The 19,366-nt window shown below is 31.4% G+C and overlaps 2 protein-coding genes across 2 annotated transcripts; both read right to left on the bottom strand.

Annotated features, from left to right (window-relative positions):
• Nucleotides 1–5,546: 5,546 nt before the first annotated feature.
• On the bottom strand, nt 5,547–12,931 carry EMB2737 (embryo defective 2737). The gene is made up of 12 exons (XM_007021449.3): nt 12,630–12,931; nt 11,851–11,915; nt 11,203–11,301; nt 10,772–10,904; nt 10,569–10,628; nt 9,651–9,710; nt 9,211–9,333; nt 8,852–8,923; nt 8,181–8,318; nt 7,930–8,085; nt 7,200–7,304; nt 5,547–5,845 (listed from the first exon to the last, which is right to left on the bottom strand). Exons 1-12 carry the CDS (start codon nt 12,852–12,854, stop codon nt 5,813–5,815), a joined length of 1,269 nt encoding a protein of 422 aa, XP_007021511.1. The 5' UTR covers nt 12,855–12,931; the 3' UTR covers nt 5,547–5,812.
• Nucleotides 12,932–13,383: 452 nt separating this feature from the next.
• LOC18594007 (uncharacterized) lies at nt 13,384–17,143 on the bottom strand. Its single transcript, XM_007021448.3, has 4 exons — nt 16,786–17,143; nt 16,009–16,404; nt 14,121–14,535; nt 13,384–13,821 (listed from the first exon to the last, which is right to left on the bottom strand). Exons 1-4 carry the CDS (start codon nt 17,036–17,038, stop codon nt 13,620–13,622), a joined length of 1,266 nt encoding a protein of 421 aa, XP_007021510.3. The 5' UTR covers nt 17,039–17,143; the 3' UTR covers nt 13,384–13,619.
• Between the last annotated feature and the right edge of the window lie 2,223 nt (nt 17,144–19,366).

Genomic DNA, 19,366 nt, shown 5'->3' with positions numbered 1-19,366 from the left:
TATTTTCCGTGTATTATGTTCTAATTTTGCTTCTCCTTTATCTTATTTGCCTTCTATTATATGTTCTGAGAACCATTTAATCTTTTTGTAACATTTTCATAATTTGTGGCTATTAAACGTAATCGTACGGTTGAGATAAGGAAGTTGCGATTGAGAAATGGGAATGCAATTTAATTATGTTATACTCATCATTCATTTCTCTGTTGAGAAAATGAAAAGCATCAAAGCTCCTTTTTCCTTTATTTTTTTTCTTTTTTGCTAAACACTTATTTTGGGTTGCAAATGATTCTCTCATTAATATATAGTTTTTCCTAGAAATAAAAGATTTTACCATGTAAATTATTGGACACATTTAAATCTCTTAGGGACATTTAATATGACATTATTGTTAATTATTTGTATTTTTTATGGTATTTTAACATCGAATCCTAGGGATGTTAATAGGTACCTTGTAATCATGTATCTTGTATTCTTGACCTGATTAAATAAGATTAAGGTACATTATAAGTTCAAGTAGTAAAATTACTATTTGTCAAAGGTTCGAGTAGGGTTTAGTTCGTAGTAAAATTTTAGTTTTATATGTAAGTTAATATATTAAAATTCACTAATTGTGTTAATTATAATTTTAAATTATAATTTATTTTTTATGAAGTAATTTTTAATTTATTAATTTAATTTTTATTAATAATATACATATAAAATTGATTTTAAGTTTATTTTAATAAGGTGTTTAACAAGTAGTATTTAGAATATTTTAATACGAATTCGAATTACAATTAAAAAGTTTAATCGAGTATTTATAGAGTTCGGGTACTTAATCAAATAATAGGGTTAAAGTACCCTATCAAATAATAAGATTCGAGTTCAAGAATCTAAAATATAAATTTTAATCAATGGCTTAAATATTGGCTAATAAATGTTTCATATAAGTATGGTTTCTACATCTTTCAATCAACCATTCCTTTTAAAGAAAATAATTTATTAACATTCCTAACAAGAAAGAGTCAGCTTTGCCCTTCCAAAATATAAAAGATTCACTTATTTTCTGCTTATATTCACTTATGTACCAAAACAAAACTGTGAATTAAGGGTTTTACTATTTATTAAAAGTGCATCACCAATCTGATTTTTTCAATCTATTTATGGGCTCAGTTAAAAATTATTTAAAGCCGACAGGCCTTGATTGTGCCAATTGATTGTGTCATCTACCTGTAGTTCATGATTTCATGCATAAAATCAGAGATTCAATGTCAAATGAAAATTATTTTTACTTTAATTCTATTAAATGCCATTAAATTGACATAATTACAAATCTTTTATGGCCCTATTTTGGTTTGATTTAACCATCAATTTTTGCATTTATTTCTTCTTGATTAATTACCTAAACAATCAAAATCTTCCCTTTTAGGCTGATGGACTAATCGTAATTGTAGTTATACCTATACTATTCTGTACAAAAAAAAAAAACAAGCTTGAATTCTTCAATTGGTTGGGGTCAATGGAGGAGGGAATAAAGCCCATGCAACACTTCCTGCAAATTTCCAGCATTGACTGACTTAAAGATCGAGTCTGGGGAATGTTCAAGAAGTGAAATAGGCGTCTGGGTAGCTTCTCTGAAGGAGGGGGTTTGTCTTTGCAAGTCTTCTGGACAAACTTTGTTGACTGGGCATACTAAAAGAGTTATGAGCCATAAACACAGTCGGTTGGAAATTAAAAGCCTTACGAAAGATATAAGAAAATGAAAATAAATAACTTGTCGGCATTCCAAAGTATTAGAGAGAGACAGAATAGATCTTTTAAGTATATAAATAAAAAATTTTCTTTCACCTAATAAATATATTTTTTAAATTAAAAATATAAATTCGAAACAGAAATATCCACATAGAAGAAAATCTGAATTAATGTAAAAATGTCTTTCCCATATAAGTAAACATTCGAACATAGGCCTTGATCTATTTTATGCCCCATCAACAGCATGATTGATCCAATTAAGTCATCTTTTCCGAACCTGAACTCTTGTTCAATCTCCTCATAAGAATTAAACTTTTCACTAGATTTTTCCATTCCTCCATCAAAGAGACTAAGGATTTGTTCTTCATCTTCTTTATACCTAGAAAGCAATCATCAGATGATAGTTGGAGGTACATGACCAAGAACCAAAAAATTTGGAAAACCACATTTTAAAGAAATTATCGCCCATTCAAACCCCATAAAAGCGACATATTCTTGGCTTGATCATCTGTCAAAGTTCCATGATGATGGTTAAAACAACAAGACTTTATCTACCAAACGAGTAAAAGCAAGAGAGACCCACACTGGAATTTATGTTTCACATCTCCATCTCAAGCAACATTCTCCCTTCTTTTTCTTTTTTTTTTATTAATTTTGTTGTTGCTGTGGTGTAATTATTATTAGAAGATAATCAAAGTCCTTTTCATTGTTAAAGTATCATTGCCTTCAAATGGAATACATTCGATCGAGCACCAATCCATGACAAATTTTCTTGTGCTCCCTTTAACCTTTTTCCACTCACATGCCCTTCACTTAATGCTCATCAATATTTTCTTTGTAATAAAATATAATATTTAAAAAATATAAAAATATAAACATTCTTCCACTTATCAAGATCCCATATGGATTGGAAACCTCTATTAATGAGAAAAGTAATTTGGTGTCTTAATTTAGGGATTTTAGTTTTTTGTTTTAATTTTAATAAATTAATTTTGACATTTTTTATTAAACTGGATTTAAAAATAATTGAGAACAGTGATAAATTTCACATTGTAGAGAGAGAAAACAAAAAAAAAAAAATCATTGTCATGACATTATCTTTGTTTATGTACAGTCGCATCATTGTCTCTAACTTAATCGAAGAATACAAAGAAGGAAGTGTCGAGAAGACTCCTCTCCCCGCGTAAAACTTCCACGTCAACAAATTGACAAGACAACTTTTGATATAAAGGGTTTTCTTTTTTAATTTATAAAGGTTGAATTTTATCTATTAAAAATTAACTTTAAGAAGATTACTAATTTACAATTTTTCAACTTATAGTTATTATATTTTCAAAATTATAACTCTTCGTTAAATAGGAATTACTAGATAGGTTTTTATTTTCTTAATAGAGAGACCAACATATTTTGAAGCAACACCACTTTCAAAATAATTATATTTGCGTAATTACATCATTTTTTATTCACTTAGGAAAACTTTTGTTATTAAACAATCACTCTAACGCTAATAGAGTGTTTTTTTTAATGTAATATTTTTTCTTTTAGTCAAAAGAGGTGTAAAACGAGGATTTCTCAAACTACTTCCATCCAAAAACATTTTGATTGCAGAGTTTTGATGAGATCCGATTTATTAATGTTTGTATAATAGTACTTACAAAAATTTGAATCATTTTTTGATTTGTGTTTGTCATTTAAGTGTTATAGATCTCACATTAGTAAGAAATGTTATGAATTTTAAGTTCATAAGTAAAAGTCTTCCTTTATTTCACAAGTTATCTTTATTTCACAATTAAATATACTGACATGGCATTTTAGCTAAGCTTATGAGGATAATTAGTCTCTATACTCTACAAAAAATATAAATGTAATTCTTATACAATAATTTGTGTCAATTCAATTCTTAACCCTCTCACAGTTTAAGTATGTTGATATGGTATTTTGATTAAGTCGATGTGGCATTGATTATGTGTCGATGTGAGGTGGTGATATTAATGTGGCATTGACTAAACAAATCACAAGTTTGTGTTGACGTGGCAGATGTTGATGTAGCAATTGCTGGTGTTGAAAAAAATTAAATTTGGAAACACTTCAAATTTTACCTTAAAAACACACTAACCCTAAATTAAATTAAACCAAATTAACAAAAATAATCCAAAGAGGGAGAATCGTTTGAATCGGACATTGAAGATAGGGAAAAGTATTAGAAGGAAGAATCGAGAAAGACTTTTTTTTTTTATTTTGCAAGCAAAGATTGAACATTTGATAGGGAAAAGAATCAAAAGAGGGAATCAACAAGTTAGTCCAAAGAATATGATGTAATTTCACTTATTTGATATAAAATTTGGTGTTTATGGCTCCTTTGGGTTTTATTTTGTCTACCGCTGACATCGTTTTATTTGGGTTCACCGTATTTGTCTACCCTTCGTTGAGAGAAGTTTGATTATGTGTTTGGTTTTAGGGGAAAGATTGCTCACCTTTTTGTTGGAGAATGATGCCTTTTTTGTATGGATTGACAATCTAAAACCCAACAATTACTTTCATTTGTCTATTTTTAATTAGGCTTTGTTCTTGGCATCACATAGATGTAGCTTAGGGCAATTTTCTTGTTTTTTGTTTTAATGCCTTCTAAAATGCATTGAGCAATTGTTACCAATTGTTATTACACATCATGAAAATGTAACTTGAGTCTTCATAAGTGGTCCATCTTTTATGATTCTTGTAGTCGTCTTGTTTCCTAAATTTAATTATGCTCTTGTGCACTACTTTTGATTTTGTTATTGATTTTTTTTTTTAAAGTATAATAAATTTATTAATAAGGAAAAGGAACATAAAATTCTCTATTTAGGAACAAAACAGATACCCAACACAGAACCAAGCCAATCGATATAAAACACCAAGACTCAATCTAGAGGAAGACATAAAAACAGACCAAGGAACAGCAGAACAAGCCCCAAGCAAACGAAGAACACCAGAAAAGAAACAAAATCTACAGCCATTGCCAGAAGACGCGAGCCATAAGAAACATCAGAAAAAGTAGCTTATTTCATGGAAATCGTGTGGAAACAAATAGCTTGTTGGTAAGAGAAAGACCAAAGATGGAGCCAAACAAAGCTTCTGTAATATTGTTTTCGAATTATTCAAAAGTTTTATTGATTTGAACGTGATTAGATAAAGTGATGTGATTGGCCCTGTTGCCATCGTGTCGGCAAAACTGACCAGTTATTCCCTGCTTGTGTTTTTGACAAATGTAAGAATTTTATCTCCTTCAATTATTGCATGCAGGAACTTCACAAGCGGGCAGATAAACAGGAGAACTAAGGAAAAAGACTTGAATGAGGCTGACTCTTTGTACCAAGGGTAGGCGTAACCATTAGCCCAAGCTTGGAGTTTCTTACAGTTTTGCTTTGTCTAGATGATCATTTCTTGGAAGTTCCATCCCAAGTTGATTGGGGCCAACCCCTTCGTTATCAATCATCAAGTAGATAGAAAAACTCATACTTCTAACTCAAAAATTGGTTTTGCAGTAGGTTGAGTCAAGTCGTAATAACTTAAAAGAAAGGGTAGACCTACATCTCTCTATTGACCCCATGGAAGACATTTTTAGCTTAGTGAGTAAGGACTCATCAACTGTCTGAAAACCTCGTTCTTCGACTCAAAAACTATCTTCTCCAACCTCTGCCTTAACCTTCTGCATCATAAAGAAAAGTTCCATTTTTTTTGTTCTTTTATTCACACTTGCATTTTTCATCTTGTCAAGCACGTTCTTTACCTTAATAATAAAGGTTTGGAACAACTACCAATCCAGAAAATCCAAATGGACCGATTCAACATGTCATTTTAATTATTTCCCATGTAGAAAAAGACTGGTTTTTGGAACGAAACCTTAACCATGTTTGACTCTACATATCCCTATGCTTATTGTAAGGGGCAAGCAATACTCATTACATTAAAAACAATAATCAATGGTTTGGGATTTGAAAAAGCATAGTATAACTTTCATGCCTAAATAAAAATATACAACATGGAAAATGGGAGAAGTATAGCCAATGTGGTGACCAGATACAAAGATGGGTGGAATGATTTAGAAAAATAACCATCTCCTTCGCCTAGCCCTCTGCAACATGAACACAAGTTACCAACATTAACAGCTTCCGATTAAAATGAAACACTGCAAAGTCGAAGACTTCACATGTTGAAGCTTAATGATTTCTATCAAACTGGGCTCACTATCACCAAAATAAGGTTTCCGGGATAGCAACTAAATGTAAACCATTCATAGATTGTGAATGCACTACCATTGAATATATATCCAGTGTAAGACAAAATTGTTCCTAGGCCAATGTCCAACATAAAGAATCTAACATCATGTAGGTCCGAAATTTGGGAATACTCAAAAACTAAGCCCATAAAATTATTATATATCTTCCTTCTTTCTTCCACACGGTATGTCTAAAAACCCAGCCCTTAGTCACTGGTCCACATGCTTAATGACCTTCTACCATATTAGCAGTTACAAAATCTCCTAAAATATATATCTAATATGTGCTACAATAAGGATAGAATCATATAGGTCACACAGCTCCAAGGAGACATCTTACTTTGAAAAGCTCCATCTTGAAGACAAGAAATCAACTTAAAAACCACTAATACAGAAAGCAACATTTAGAGCATCCATGCAATGCAATGGCAGAATAAAATGGAAATGGAAAAATTCACGAACATAAGCAATGCCACAGTCCAAGTAGCAATCTTTTGTAGTTTTTTATTTCTTAGCATAGAACCATGACTAATATATCATTTTATGATGACCAAGCAAACAGAACCTTATATGAAATGATAAAAGTCGAAATTTGAATTTGGTCCCTTTTTATTTCAATTGAATAATTTTAATCTCTCTACCTCAATTAATCCCTACACTTTTATTAAGAATCAATTTAAGGACAGCTAATAACAGAGTTAAAAGTTTAATGTTAATTTGTATGACATGGCATTTATTAATGACATGATATGATGAGATTAATTAATTTTTTGACCATGGGACAAATATCAATCTAAAAATATCACATTTTACTTCGATTACATAATAATTATTTTTTTAGATTCTAAATTAAACAATTTTTTATTATATTTTAAAATGAATGGTTTCTTTTCTGAGCAAATATGTGCCATGTGGCCAAAAAAAATTCAAATTCTCATGTCAAGTAATCAACAAAAATTGCCATATGGCTGAAATTAATGCCATAATTTTAATGTCGTTATCAATTGTTCTTAAATTAACTTTCAATAAAATGTAAAGATTAAATTTATTAAAATTGAGGTAGAGGGACTTAAACCACTGAAATGAAATAATAGAGGGATCAACTTTAGAATTCAACCAATGACAAAAGAATGTAAAACAGGCCATTTAAGGAGCATAAAAATGACCATTACACTACATTTGTAAGCAAAGAAAGTAAAAAACTTCGAACCTTTTGATTTCGATTTTGGGATTGTATTACAATTGGCTGAGGAAGGAGACTATTATCAATGTTCTGAATGTATGGACGCACCTTCTCCTCCAACATCTCATTTAACTGAAAATCAAATATCAGAAAACCATGAACAAAAAAATATTGGTTTTGACAGTAAGTACACCAATAAAACAAGATAGATTGAATCAGTTGTAGCAATGGAGAAAGCAGTTTTAAGAGAAAATGAGGAAAGGCAATTGAAATACACAAGTTAAATGTATTTGTTTGTTTTCTGTTAACCACATGCTCCTCTAAGAGGCATATTTTACATAACACAATTCTGCCAACTTTATGGATTCTTTCCTCTCTATGCACTTGCAGACAATTTCACAGTTTAGCATGCAACATGCATGTGCATGTGTGTGTGTGATTGTGAGCATGTGCAAGGCACATGGATGTTGGTACAGGTACATGTGCATGAGTGCAGGAGATCACCTTGCCTTTGGGTAAAAACCTTAAGGTCCCAACTGAAGCAATTTAAATCCAACATTCCACTTTTCAACAAACAAATCACAAAAACTTATAGGGTTCTCTTTTTATCTTTTCAAGTCTTTCAGTAGTAAAGAGGCCATTGAAGAACCATTATCTACGGAACATTAACTATTTTAAAAATCATAAATGTCGTTATTGAATTGCTGACATACCACACAGGGTTTTTTTTAGAAGGAATCAATCAGAAGTTACAAACCTTCTCTTGACGCCATTTTGTTTCCCACTGAGTATCTAAAAGTTTATCAGCAATTTCTCTTTGAGCATTAAGAAGAACAGTCATTTCATACAGTTTTGCTGGATCTTTAAGGTCGTCTTCACTCCAGGAAGATGCATTTAGGGGAAGGTCCAGCTTCTGCAAACACTCTGCAGTTAGTCCTATTATTGCCACAATTGTTTCAAACAGATCAAATATATGAATTATGTAATATGACAACAGAGGATACTCACACCCCAATTCTGTGGCCGTGGAGGAGGATCAAGTTTCATCACTTCTGCCTCCAATGCCTTCTTGGCCTTGTAATAAGGGATATTTTTCACTACAACAGGGTCATCTCTAGCACGGACAGGATCTATGGCAATCAAGGCCTGTGAATGTCAAATTAATTCACATTATCAACTTTCCAAATAAAAGGACTTATATGTACTTTGTAAGTATGAACCATATAGAGCACCAACTTGGTGGAGAGTTATCAAAAGAACTCCACTAGGTATGATCCCCCAAAATAATCAATTCAGCAATATACCAAGCCTGTTTGGTCATTGAATAATTTCAATACTTTTCTCTTCCAACTCTAGTGAAAATGGCAAACTAAATGAAACACGTTTGGCTCATCAAAACTTGTAAAATCTTTCACAGGATGAGGTGGCAAAGAGGCTAAAAGTGAGAATAACAAGAAGATCCCCCACCTCTCCCCCCATCTTTTCATGGAAAATGAACATATGAAAGCATTTCTACACCCAAACAAGCCCTTAGAAAAACATATAGAAACAAAGACTTTCTGTTTTCTTACACATGATTTATCTCATAAACAATATCATGCATGTTTTGCTCATAAAAGTTATCACAGACATGCTACCAAAAAATTTAATGATTACATTAAATAAAATCATTATCTTACTTCCTGCAAGTGCTCCCAGCCAGGATTTCGCTTGGCCACCACATCTCGAAGTTGATCATACCGCATAGATTCCTAAATCCAAGAGAAACTCAAGCAATTACAAGAGCAGAAGTTCCTTTTAAACAAACTGCATTTGATGCAATAAAAGATTCTTTGACTGCTAAAAGTAAACATCATGTAATAAGAAGATAAATTTCAAACAAGTAGTGAGATCATACATACCTATATCTCTTATTTATTATGTAAAATTGACTTCTAACAAATTTTGTTCACTATTAATCTCATAAATGGCTATCCATTAATTATCCAGGATTACAAACGATATCATAGACAATTAGTGAGATCATAAACACCTATACCTTGTATTGCCACCAAATTTTCTGCTTCACATCATCATCATAGTCAAATCCACCCACAATCTGAGGCAGCGTAAGCAACCAAAATGCTGCAATGCTGGGGTCTTTCATGCTGTGAACTATGTGCTGAAACAGTAAATTTGACCAAGAAATATCAAATTAAATAAGAAAAAGAATGTAAACTATATGACAAGTAATCATCTACGTACAAATTCTAGGATCTTGAGTCTTTAGATATATAAAAAATATGGCATATGAGTTTAAAAACAGAAATAAGACTCTGTTGGTATTGTAGTGAATTTATTAATGATTGTAGAGAACCATGAGATGTTATCTTTATTTTCTTCCCCTTAGCAATTCAGTTATTTAATAATATAGAAATGCCCTAAGCGACCTTTAACATTGAAAAGAACAAATAAGGAGCGATAAGTTATGATACTTGCCTCATATGGATAGTCCATCTTCCTTAGGATATTATAGGCTTTCCATGGAGGTTCCATTATCTACAAAAAGCACACCAAATTTAAGGATGGGCAACTTTAGCATGAAATAAGCAAGAAAATTACAACACTAGTAGAAGTGAATAACATTTAAAACAAGAGTTGTTGAATGTTTCAAAGATATGCAATCAATTACAAAAGTAGAAGGGGGAAAAAAAGAAAAAAAAAACGAAAGCTTATAGTCTAATGCACAAACCCCGTATCCTCCAAAATTTCTTCATCCATATCTTTAATACAGTTTGCACATGGTTTAAACTCTAAGATCTAAACCGGCCAAAACAAAAATTCTTATCTCCAAGCTGGTGCTACTTTTTAGATTATTTCTGATCAAAGTTGAACCTTTATTTAGACATTTTGTATTACAGGTGTATTTTGGTTAATTTATTGATTAATTATTGTATCTTTAAAATATTTCAGAAGGTATCCCATCCCAATATGCATCATATAGCATCTCAAGCCAAAAATCTAATGTAATAAGACTTTTAAGGAAAAGTTAATTACAGCATAACAGCCTTCTTCCCTTAACAAAAAGGGACAATAATATATTAAACATGACAGATAATTAAAGCCATAGCATGTCCCCAACAAAACCTGGTCATATCCTCAAAGCATATATTGCTTGAGTTAAAAGAAAAGGGCAATGTGAATCACTTTCTAGCATTGAGATATATCATGCAACAAATTGTCAAAGCATAATGGTTCTAGATAGTCATTGCAATTGATTCTATGTTTCAAGATAGTGATAAAGACAGAAGCCAGTTGATCACAAAGAAATTTACAATGTCTTTTTTGTTCAAGATAGGAGAACATAATGTCAAATGCAAAGCATACCATAGACTAAACAGAAACAGAGCAACTCACATCATCTGCAGAGATCCTGACTTGTAATTTGTGCTTGCATTCAGGACAGTGCATTACTCCCTGCAAATTACACATGTTTCACCCAAGGATCAAAACTCAAAACTTTCCAGTTAAAAGAACTCAGCAATGAAGGATGATAGTAGAATTGAACAGGAAAGACTTTCAGCAACTAAATGCAATATGCCCAGAAATGTAAGACTCACCGTTCCATCACAAGTTGGGCAGTCTTTAGATGGCAATGGTGTATTAAGATCAATAGAGGATGGAAGGTGCACCAGCTCTGCTCGATTATCAGCAATAGCATCTGCAACACATTCTGCAGTTGCCTTCTCCCCACTGCAGGAGATTCAGAGAGAATATTCACGATTAAATAATAAAACAACCATAATTGAGCTGGATTAAGGATTGAAGACCTAAACAAAGTCAGCTAAGATCATAAAGCAATTCAACCTCCAAATATTAACCACCCAAGCCTAAGACCCTAGTGTCTTGTGGACTGAACATCTTTAAGAAACTCTATTGTACCCAAGCTCAATAAGCTTGTTCTTTTGTATGGTCTATGCCATGGAAGAAATGAGGAGAAGATATAGTTACAGGTGTACAGTCTGAAAACAGTGACCAGAGGTTAATCTACCTTCTCAAGGTGTAATTTTTCACTTGGTAGTGCACCTTCCCTGATCCTTTGCACATAGTACACCGCAAAGCCATCCATCCATTGCAGGTTCGACAGTTCCTGAACTTGACAGACCAATCTCGTGTAAGAAGGCATTTCATTTAAAAGTTACATTTCAAATTTCAAGTTATTGATAACACAAAAAGCTAGTAATAATCATTTCTGAAACTTCAAGAGAGTTGTGGAAAAAAGGTAAAGAAATAAATCATGTGTACATAAGCTTTTAAACAAAAGTTGGCTTCTAATTTTCTGTCAGATCTACTTCACCAAAGTGATAAATGACACAGTTGATGTGTGTGCCAAAAGTTTAGTGTTTCTTTAGTAACAATCAATATTAAACATACACCAAAAAGTTGAAATAGTCTTTGCTTTAACAAAAATATCAGCACTGATATTCTCCACATGATATAATAAATCTCAAGTGTAAAATGTTTTCTTTCTTCTTCATCTCTTTAGAAGAAAGTAGAAGGATAAAATAATCCAGAATCCAACTTATGTAACAGTAAAATTGGAGTAGCACATTAAGATGCCACAAGTTCTATGAAATTAGAATTTAATTAATGATGAGCAGTATCCAAAATATAACTTTGAAGGAATACTGAAATGCACCTTTGACATATCACCTTCTTTCCCAGCTCTAATGCAATATCATAGGTTCCTAAAGCAGCAATAGCCTGCAATCAACCCATGAAAAAAGAATTAAAACCAATGAAGTCAGGCTACCCCTTCTCTAACCTTTAGAACGGTAAATCATTAAAAGAACAACCAACATGGGCACATTTGATGCACACGGTCAATGGAGCACACAGCATGTTGTTTCTATGCCCTTTCAGAATTTAGCATTTATAAGGAATATACGGCAACTAGATACTATAGTTTCATTGTAAATGCTTAATCTTTGAAATGTAAAAACTTAAAGTAATGTAAGCATACAGAAGTTCAACCATATATTATGTCGAAAATGTCAAAGTTAAAAGAACCATCAGGTAAACAAGTCAAAAACTAAGCCACCAATTCATCAGGTGATTAGTACCACTCAAAACGGACACTAAATAAATTGAAATTTATGAGCACTAATTTTTTAACTCAAATGCATCTTTCAATAGAACATCACTCAGCAATAAACCAATAAACAAAGTGGCAATTAGCAAAGACCCAACTACTTGTTTCACAAAAATGACAGATACCATCAAATTTTGAGCACCAAAAAAGACAAAAAAAAAAAAAACAACTTTCAACAAAAAGCTCAAAACTTTAACAGATTGCACAATTACCCATTTCAGCAAATTGCAATTATAACAAACAAGAACATACCAACCAACAAAAGGAATAAAAAAGTTACAACCCATTTGAGCAAAAGACTTAGACCTGACAAAGGAAAAACTTACAAAGACAGAAGTGTAGGAGAGCTTGGAGATAAACTCAGGGATGCCAAAGCCACGAGGAGCGGAGCCAGCAATGTCAAAGGCAAGAGTGAAAGGAGAGAGCACTACTTTTATAGGAAACTCCAAAATGTCAATCACTTGTTGCCCATATCTAGTTGTGAAGAACTTGTATTGGTTATCTGCGAATTGCTTCACACTCTTTATTAGCTTTTCTGTTCCTCTGGACATGGCTGCCTGTCGAAGAGAAAGAGAAGGGAAAGGTACATGTATCGTTGGATAATGTTGAAGTTCTTTCTTACTTAATTTGGTTTCAATTAGGGGTTTGTTCTGGGTTTTTGGATAAGCTTTGGAGGAGGATAGTTTAATCTCTGCAACCAAACACTTCCCTTATTGTTCCTTTTGGAATTTATAAAAAATTTATATTTGTTTGGTATTCATGGAAAAATTCTTAAAAGTAAATAAAATATTTAAAAAAATTTACTTGTTACTGTATAAATTTGGACATTGTTTTAAAAAGTTTATTCTCTATTACTTGTTACTATATAAATTTGGACATAATATTTTAAAATTTTTCTAAATTTTTTTTAAAAATGTAAATAAATTCTTATTCTTTTACACATAATATATAAATGGTAATATTTGATTTTTCTTTCCCGCTGCAGCATGTAGAGTTCATACAGAAAACAAAAACCCATGCTTGAAACATGGCCCAACAAGATGGAAGGAACAAATAGCAAGGAAGAGCAAAGAAATCAAATGCATCCAAGTGAGTTTATTTATTGTCTTTTAATGAAAGGAACATTTTGTAAATTGTTAAGCAAAATTTGCAAAACAAAAGAAATACACTGATGCCTCATAAAACACAATGATAATTGCTTCAACAACAACCCCCTGAGAAGCTTCAATGCATAGGAGTTATGAATCCATAGAATGAGGTGAGTATGCATGGTCGAATTGTCTGGAATAGTAAGCCAACTATTGCAGATCAAACTCTCATGCATTTAGAGTTCTAGATGCTTGCAATCTCATAGTCTTGGCACGCAATCTCTCCATGAATGCTGGATTGGCTCTAAGTCTGTTCTTGACGTACGAAGCACGAACTTCCTGCACCATTTTGTTAGCTTTACCAGCTTCCTCAATGAGAGAAAAGAGGGTTCGAAGGCAATCTTTTCTGTTCTCTTCCCGGTGTTCAAACCTGAAAAGTTGGAAGAATGGATAAAATAAATTTAACAGCTCCCCAAGGATCCAGAAGTGCAAAGAATATGTCTACAAGCATAAAAATAATTATATCAATCCTATCCAAACAGGCACTGATTAAGGTACATAGTCAGGAATCATTTGAAGACAACTTATTGTACTTTTACCAGGTGCAAGAAGTCATAGTAATTCGATTCCTGCTGCTGGGGTTTCAGAAGATTACTAGGGGCAATATGAAGACAAAGAAGATGAAAAGAAACAATGAGCAATATAGAAAAAAAAATGCAGTATCATTACCTCTCACTAGTAATTGTAAGCTCATCTTTGCCTGGATGGTATCTCTTCCCAACAAGCTCTCTTAATCGGCGAAATTGATGCTTTGAAAGCCCAAGTTCCTTCACTGTAACAGACATCTTTACTTTTCTGTTTTTGGGATGCCATGCATCACCACCAGGAGCAAAGACTACCCGTGTTTTCCACCTAAGGATTGGCCCTTCACCAGGTGGGTCATCCAAGTTCTTTTTCATGTCAGGCACATCAGTCTCATCAAATTTGGGTGGGCCCTCAGCTTCCATCATCCTTCCATATTCCATGACCATCTGATCCTCGAATTCCTTGAATAGCTCATAAGCTTCTTCAACTTCAAGCTCGCCTCTTTCACACATATCACCTAGCTCATTAAACCTTTCTTCCACCTTTTTCTTCATCTCATCTGGTCATGCCAACATAAATTAAATCACAGCTGGCAAACATCCATTCACAAAGAACATCAAAATAATGCTCAGAAGATTAAATATAAGACTCTTGCAAGTGTAGGAGGGTCATAAATACAATTAAAAAAACTAAAAAAAGAAAAGTCAAACTGCAAAACTGTCAAAAGGACACAGCAGATCAAGTTTTGAATGTCTGTTAAAAGAAACACTAAATGTTCAACACATAACTCCCACAAACAGGAAGGTACACGCACTTATCATATACCAATTTCGAATATTAGACAACTCTATTTCTCAACACTTTCAAATAAGTCATATACCTCAGTCACTCTCATTCAAAAGTTTATTCTTAACATTTTCAATTCGTTGAACATAAAAGTATGAACTATAACAAGCCAAAATTAATTAGATGCTCTGAAAGTGCAACAGCTACTCTAGCTATCCCTTGATCCAAGTCACTCCAAATGATGACCAACTTTTCCCTTTCCCTAATGTTGTCCAAGTTGAGTGAAACTTCCGTAACAGTGTATGAGCACCATGCAGTTCATATTTAAAAGAATATATAAAGTTAAAATGAAACACCCTAGACTCTAGAGGCCAATAAGATAAAAAGACCATCATTGAAAATCTCATATATTGATATCCTAGAGCTATGAACTTGCTTCCTTCAATTGTATAAGCTTTGTGTTTTAACATTAAATCACATAGGCGTAAAGCATCCATGGTAAACTAAAACAAGATCCACCTATTATTTCACCCTGCAAATCTGTCTTGTTAACGATTAATATGTAAGAGTTTTGCAATGAATATTCATGAGAAATAAATCGTATAAATATCAATTTGCCTACAACGGTTAAACGGGAAAGGAGCAAATGGAGTGACATTTAAAATTGAACTTGAAAAAGATATATTTATTCATAAAACAAATTCTTTAATCTTAGCCATCACTTTGCTGGTGACTATTTATGTGTCATCACAAGCAATTAGCTTTTGAGAATTGAAGTAGTCTAGGGTCATTTCTCGTTTATCAACATTACGGCCACAAACATAGCAAGTATTTAAGAGTTTTTTATCTAAACTTAATTTCATTTAAAAACCAAATGGTGGCCAATATTTCAGAAAATGCATACAAAAAGGCAAACAGAGTAGGAACAACTTTTGAGGAAAATTAAAGGTGGGTTGCTTAAGACTAAGAGGCAGGTCTTCAGAGTCAACATTATGATAAGAATCACAAGCAATTTTAATAAGTCCACCCTTGTCATTTCACTATACCAAAAAGCCTTCAAAATGTTACCATGAATCATCTCAGAAGAAAAGAGATTGATAATCTTAAGATTTTTAAGTATTGTAGATGAAAAGCTAGAAATTAGCAGTAAGTCAATCATAGACAGTAAAGCAATTAAGTATTATAGAACCAGACAGCCACACATATAAAGGACATAGGATGATGATATATTAAAATTAGGACAAACCTGGGAGGAGCTTGTCCCAGCTAAGCATATCCTCTAGAATCTCCTCACACTCTTTTGTGTCTTTAAGATATCCATGCTGAACCGCTTCCTTAATCATCTCATCCCACTTCTGATCATCCATGTTAAAATACTCATCCTTGACCATTTTCTTCATAGCTATATCCCTAGCATTATACAAATCATCAATCTCTTCATCAGTTGAGTACAACTCTTCAAAATCTGATTCAAACTCTCTATCCGTCACATCGTCAACTGGTTGAATCCTCATTTCTTCCAACAAATCATCATCCGTCTCCTCATGCTTCCCAAGCATTTTCCTTTTCAAAATGGCCTCAAGAACTGAGGGGAGTGCCTCCTCATCCCCTTTGAAGTACTTCTCAATTCGCGTTTTCAGCTCTAGCACCAAAAAAGAAACAAAGTTAAATTAAATAGTAATTAAGAAATAAACTACCACTTGCTTTTCTCATTATCCAAACCAAAACAAAAAAATTCTTTTGCTTTTCTCATTATCCAAACAAACGTATAACAAACCATTACCAATCGATATGCAGGAAAAAGACCCCCAGATCAAATTCTCGGACCCAAATTTTAAAGTTTTTTAACAAACTAAGAACACCAACACAACAAACCAATTCAAATTGACCAAAATAATGGAAAAAAAAACATCAAACTTTACACTCAGTTTATATTTCTTTTCTCATCATCCAAACAAATACGCCACAAAAAAATTGACAAAAAGAAACCCAAAATCCAATCTTTTTTTCTCCGGATTCTTACCTTCAGTACTCACGTCCTCAACATCCAAAGCTACACCCTTGACATGGGCTTGAGCTAATGAAGTGGATTCAGCAACTGGGTCAGGCTTCTTTTCGTCGGGAGAATCCGACTCGGACGAGTAGAACCTAAGTCGAGACCGAGTCGAAGAGGCGAGTGGGGTGAGGGAATGGACTGGGTTTTGACTGGTTTTGGTATAAGAGTGAAGAAAATTGCGAGTAGTGAGTGAAATGCTTCTCAACAGAGCTCTTTTCATGGCTTCCAAGAAGGGTTTTAGGATCTGGGTATCCTTTCTTCTCTTTTCCTTTTCCTTTTCCTTTTTTTTATTTTTTATCTTGTTTATCAGTGTTCTTTCGGTTTCATTTGGGAAGAAAGGGTAGGGTTTTTGATTTGCTTCGGGGTTTTGATTTAGGAAGGAGAAATGTTTCTTGGTTTGGGTTTTAGGCTTAGAGCCCACTTGATTTATGGCTACCAATTTGGGCTAAATTAAGTTTTAGTTTCTAACTTGGGTTGGCTTTTGCATTTACTTGGACCAAGATTAGTTTCTTTTTTTCCCTTTTTTAGTGAGTCTATAAATTTAAACTATTTTTTCTTAAAAAAGGAATACTCATTATATATCTTATGGTTAAAAATAGAAGTGAACACGTCTAAGGGTCGAGTTACTTGTCAAAGTTGTAAAACTGATCCAAAGAACTTTTAAATTGATTCGGTGAAACGCAAATGGTTCAATAAATTTTAAAATCGATTCGTATTAACTCAATTTGATCTGGTTCAAGAAAATCTCAAAATTAATTGTTCGATTCAGTTTTACAAAATTTTAAAATCAATTTGATTTAATTCATGAAACCTTAAACCAATTTAGCTCAATTCACAAAAACCTTAATATGATTCGATTTGATTCATAAAACCCTCAGATCGATTCAATTTGATTCACAAAACCTTCAAACCAATTCGATTTGGTTCATAAAACCATCAAACCGATTTGATCCTATTTATAAAACCCTCAAATTGATTTGATTTAGTTCACAAAATCCTAAAATCGATTCAATTCATGAAACCCTCACATTGGTTCAATTCAAATAACAAAACCCTTAAACTGATTTGGTCCAATTCACAAAAACCTAAAAACTAATTCCATTTGATTCACAAAACCTTCAAAATTGATTCATTCTAATTCACAAAAACCCTTAAACCAATTCAATCCAATTCACAAAACTCTAAAACCAATTCAATTTAATTCATAAAACCTTAAAACCAATTTAATTCAATTTAAAAAACCCTTTAGGAGACCTTAAAATCAATTCAATCCAATTCAAAGAATGTTAAAACTGATTTAATTTTATTCAAGGCAACTTAAAACCAATTCAATCCTACTCAAAGCAACCTACAACCAGTTCAATTTGATTCAAGAAAACCCTAAAATCAATTAGATATAATTCAAAAAAAAACCTTAAAACCGATTTTATCCAGTTCAATAAAACCCTAAGGTCATGTTTGGTTGCCATTCCCCCTCTATTCCCTACAAAATTTTATTCCCTTGTTTGGTTTGTTTTTAAGGCAGGAATAGCGAATACCACATTCTCCCATGGTATTAGCTATTCCACACCCATGGGAATAAAATTTAAACATTTTAAACTAAAATGTCCTTATTTATTTTTAAAAATTACAAACTTAAACTTATAAAATTAATATTTTAAATTAAAATTAAAAAATTATTAATATTTTCATATTTAATTATAATATATTTAAATTATAAATAAAAAATTAATATTTCAAAAATTAATTTTTAAATTATTAAGTGAAATTTAAATTAAAAATGAAAAATGGAAATAGAGAAAAATAAATCTTATCATAATAAAAAGGTTAAGTTATTAACTATATATTATAAAATATCTTGAATTTAAAATTAATTAAAAGTATTAATATTTTAATAATAATATTTATATTATAAATTAAATTACCAATTATTAATATTTTAAATCAATTATAAATTATTAATATTTTAAAATTAAACTAAAAACAAATAATCATAATAACATTTAAATTATAAATAAAATAGTAGTATTTTATAATATTAATGATTAAATTATAAATAAAATAATCAATTATTAATATTTAAAAAATATAAATTATTAATATTTAAAAGATAAAATTAAATAAAAATAAATAATCATAATAAAATTTAAATTATAAATAAAATATTAATATTTAAATGATAAATTATTAATATTATAAATAAAATATAAATTATTAATATTTAAAAATAAAAATAAATAATCATAATAACATTTAATATTAATGATTAAAGTATAAATAAAATATTAATATTTGAACTATCAATTTTTAATATTTTAAATAAATTATACATTATTAATGTTTAAAAATAAAATAATTTAAAAATAAACAATCATAATAACATTTAAATTATAAATAAAATATTAGTATTTTATAATGTTAATTATTAGATTATAAATAAAACATCAATATTTAAAAAAAAAAATAATCATATATATATATATAATAAATGGTATTTTTGTCATTTTATTTTCTATTCCTTTCTTATTCCAAAGTTATTGTTATCAAC

Source organism: Theobroma cacao, chromosome 7 (genome assembly GCF_053813885.1).
Source record: "Theobroma cacao isolate CCN51 chromosome 7, ASM5381388v1, whole genome shotgun sequence".
Taxonomy (NCBI): domain Eukaryota; kingdom Viridiplantae; phylum Streptophyta; class Magnoliopsida; order Malvales; family Malvaceae; genus Theobroma; species Theobroma cacao.
Note: the sequence above shows the minus strand (reverse complement) of the source record. Positions and strands in the feature narration are given on the sequence as shown.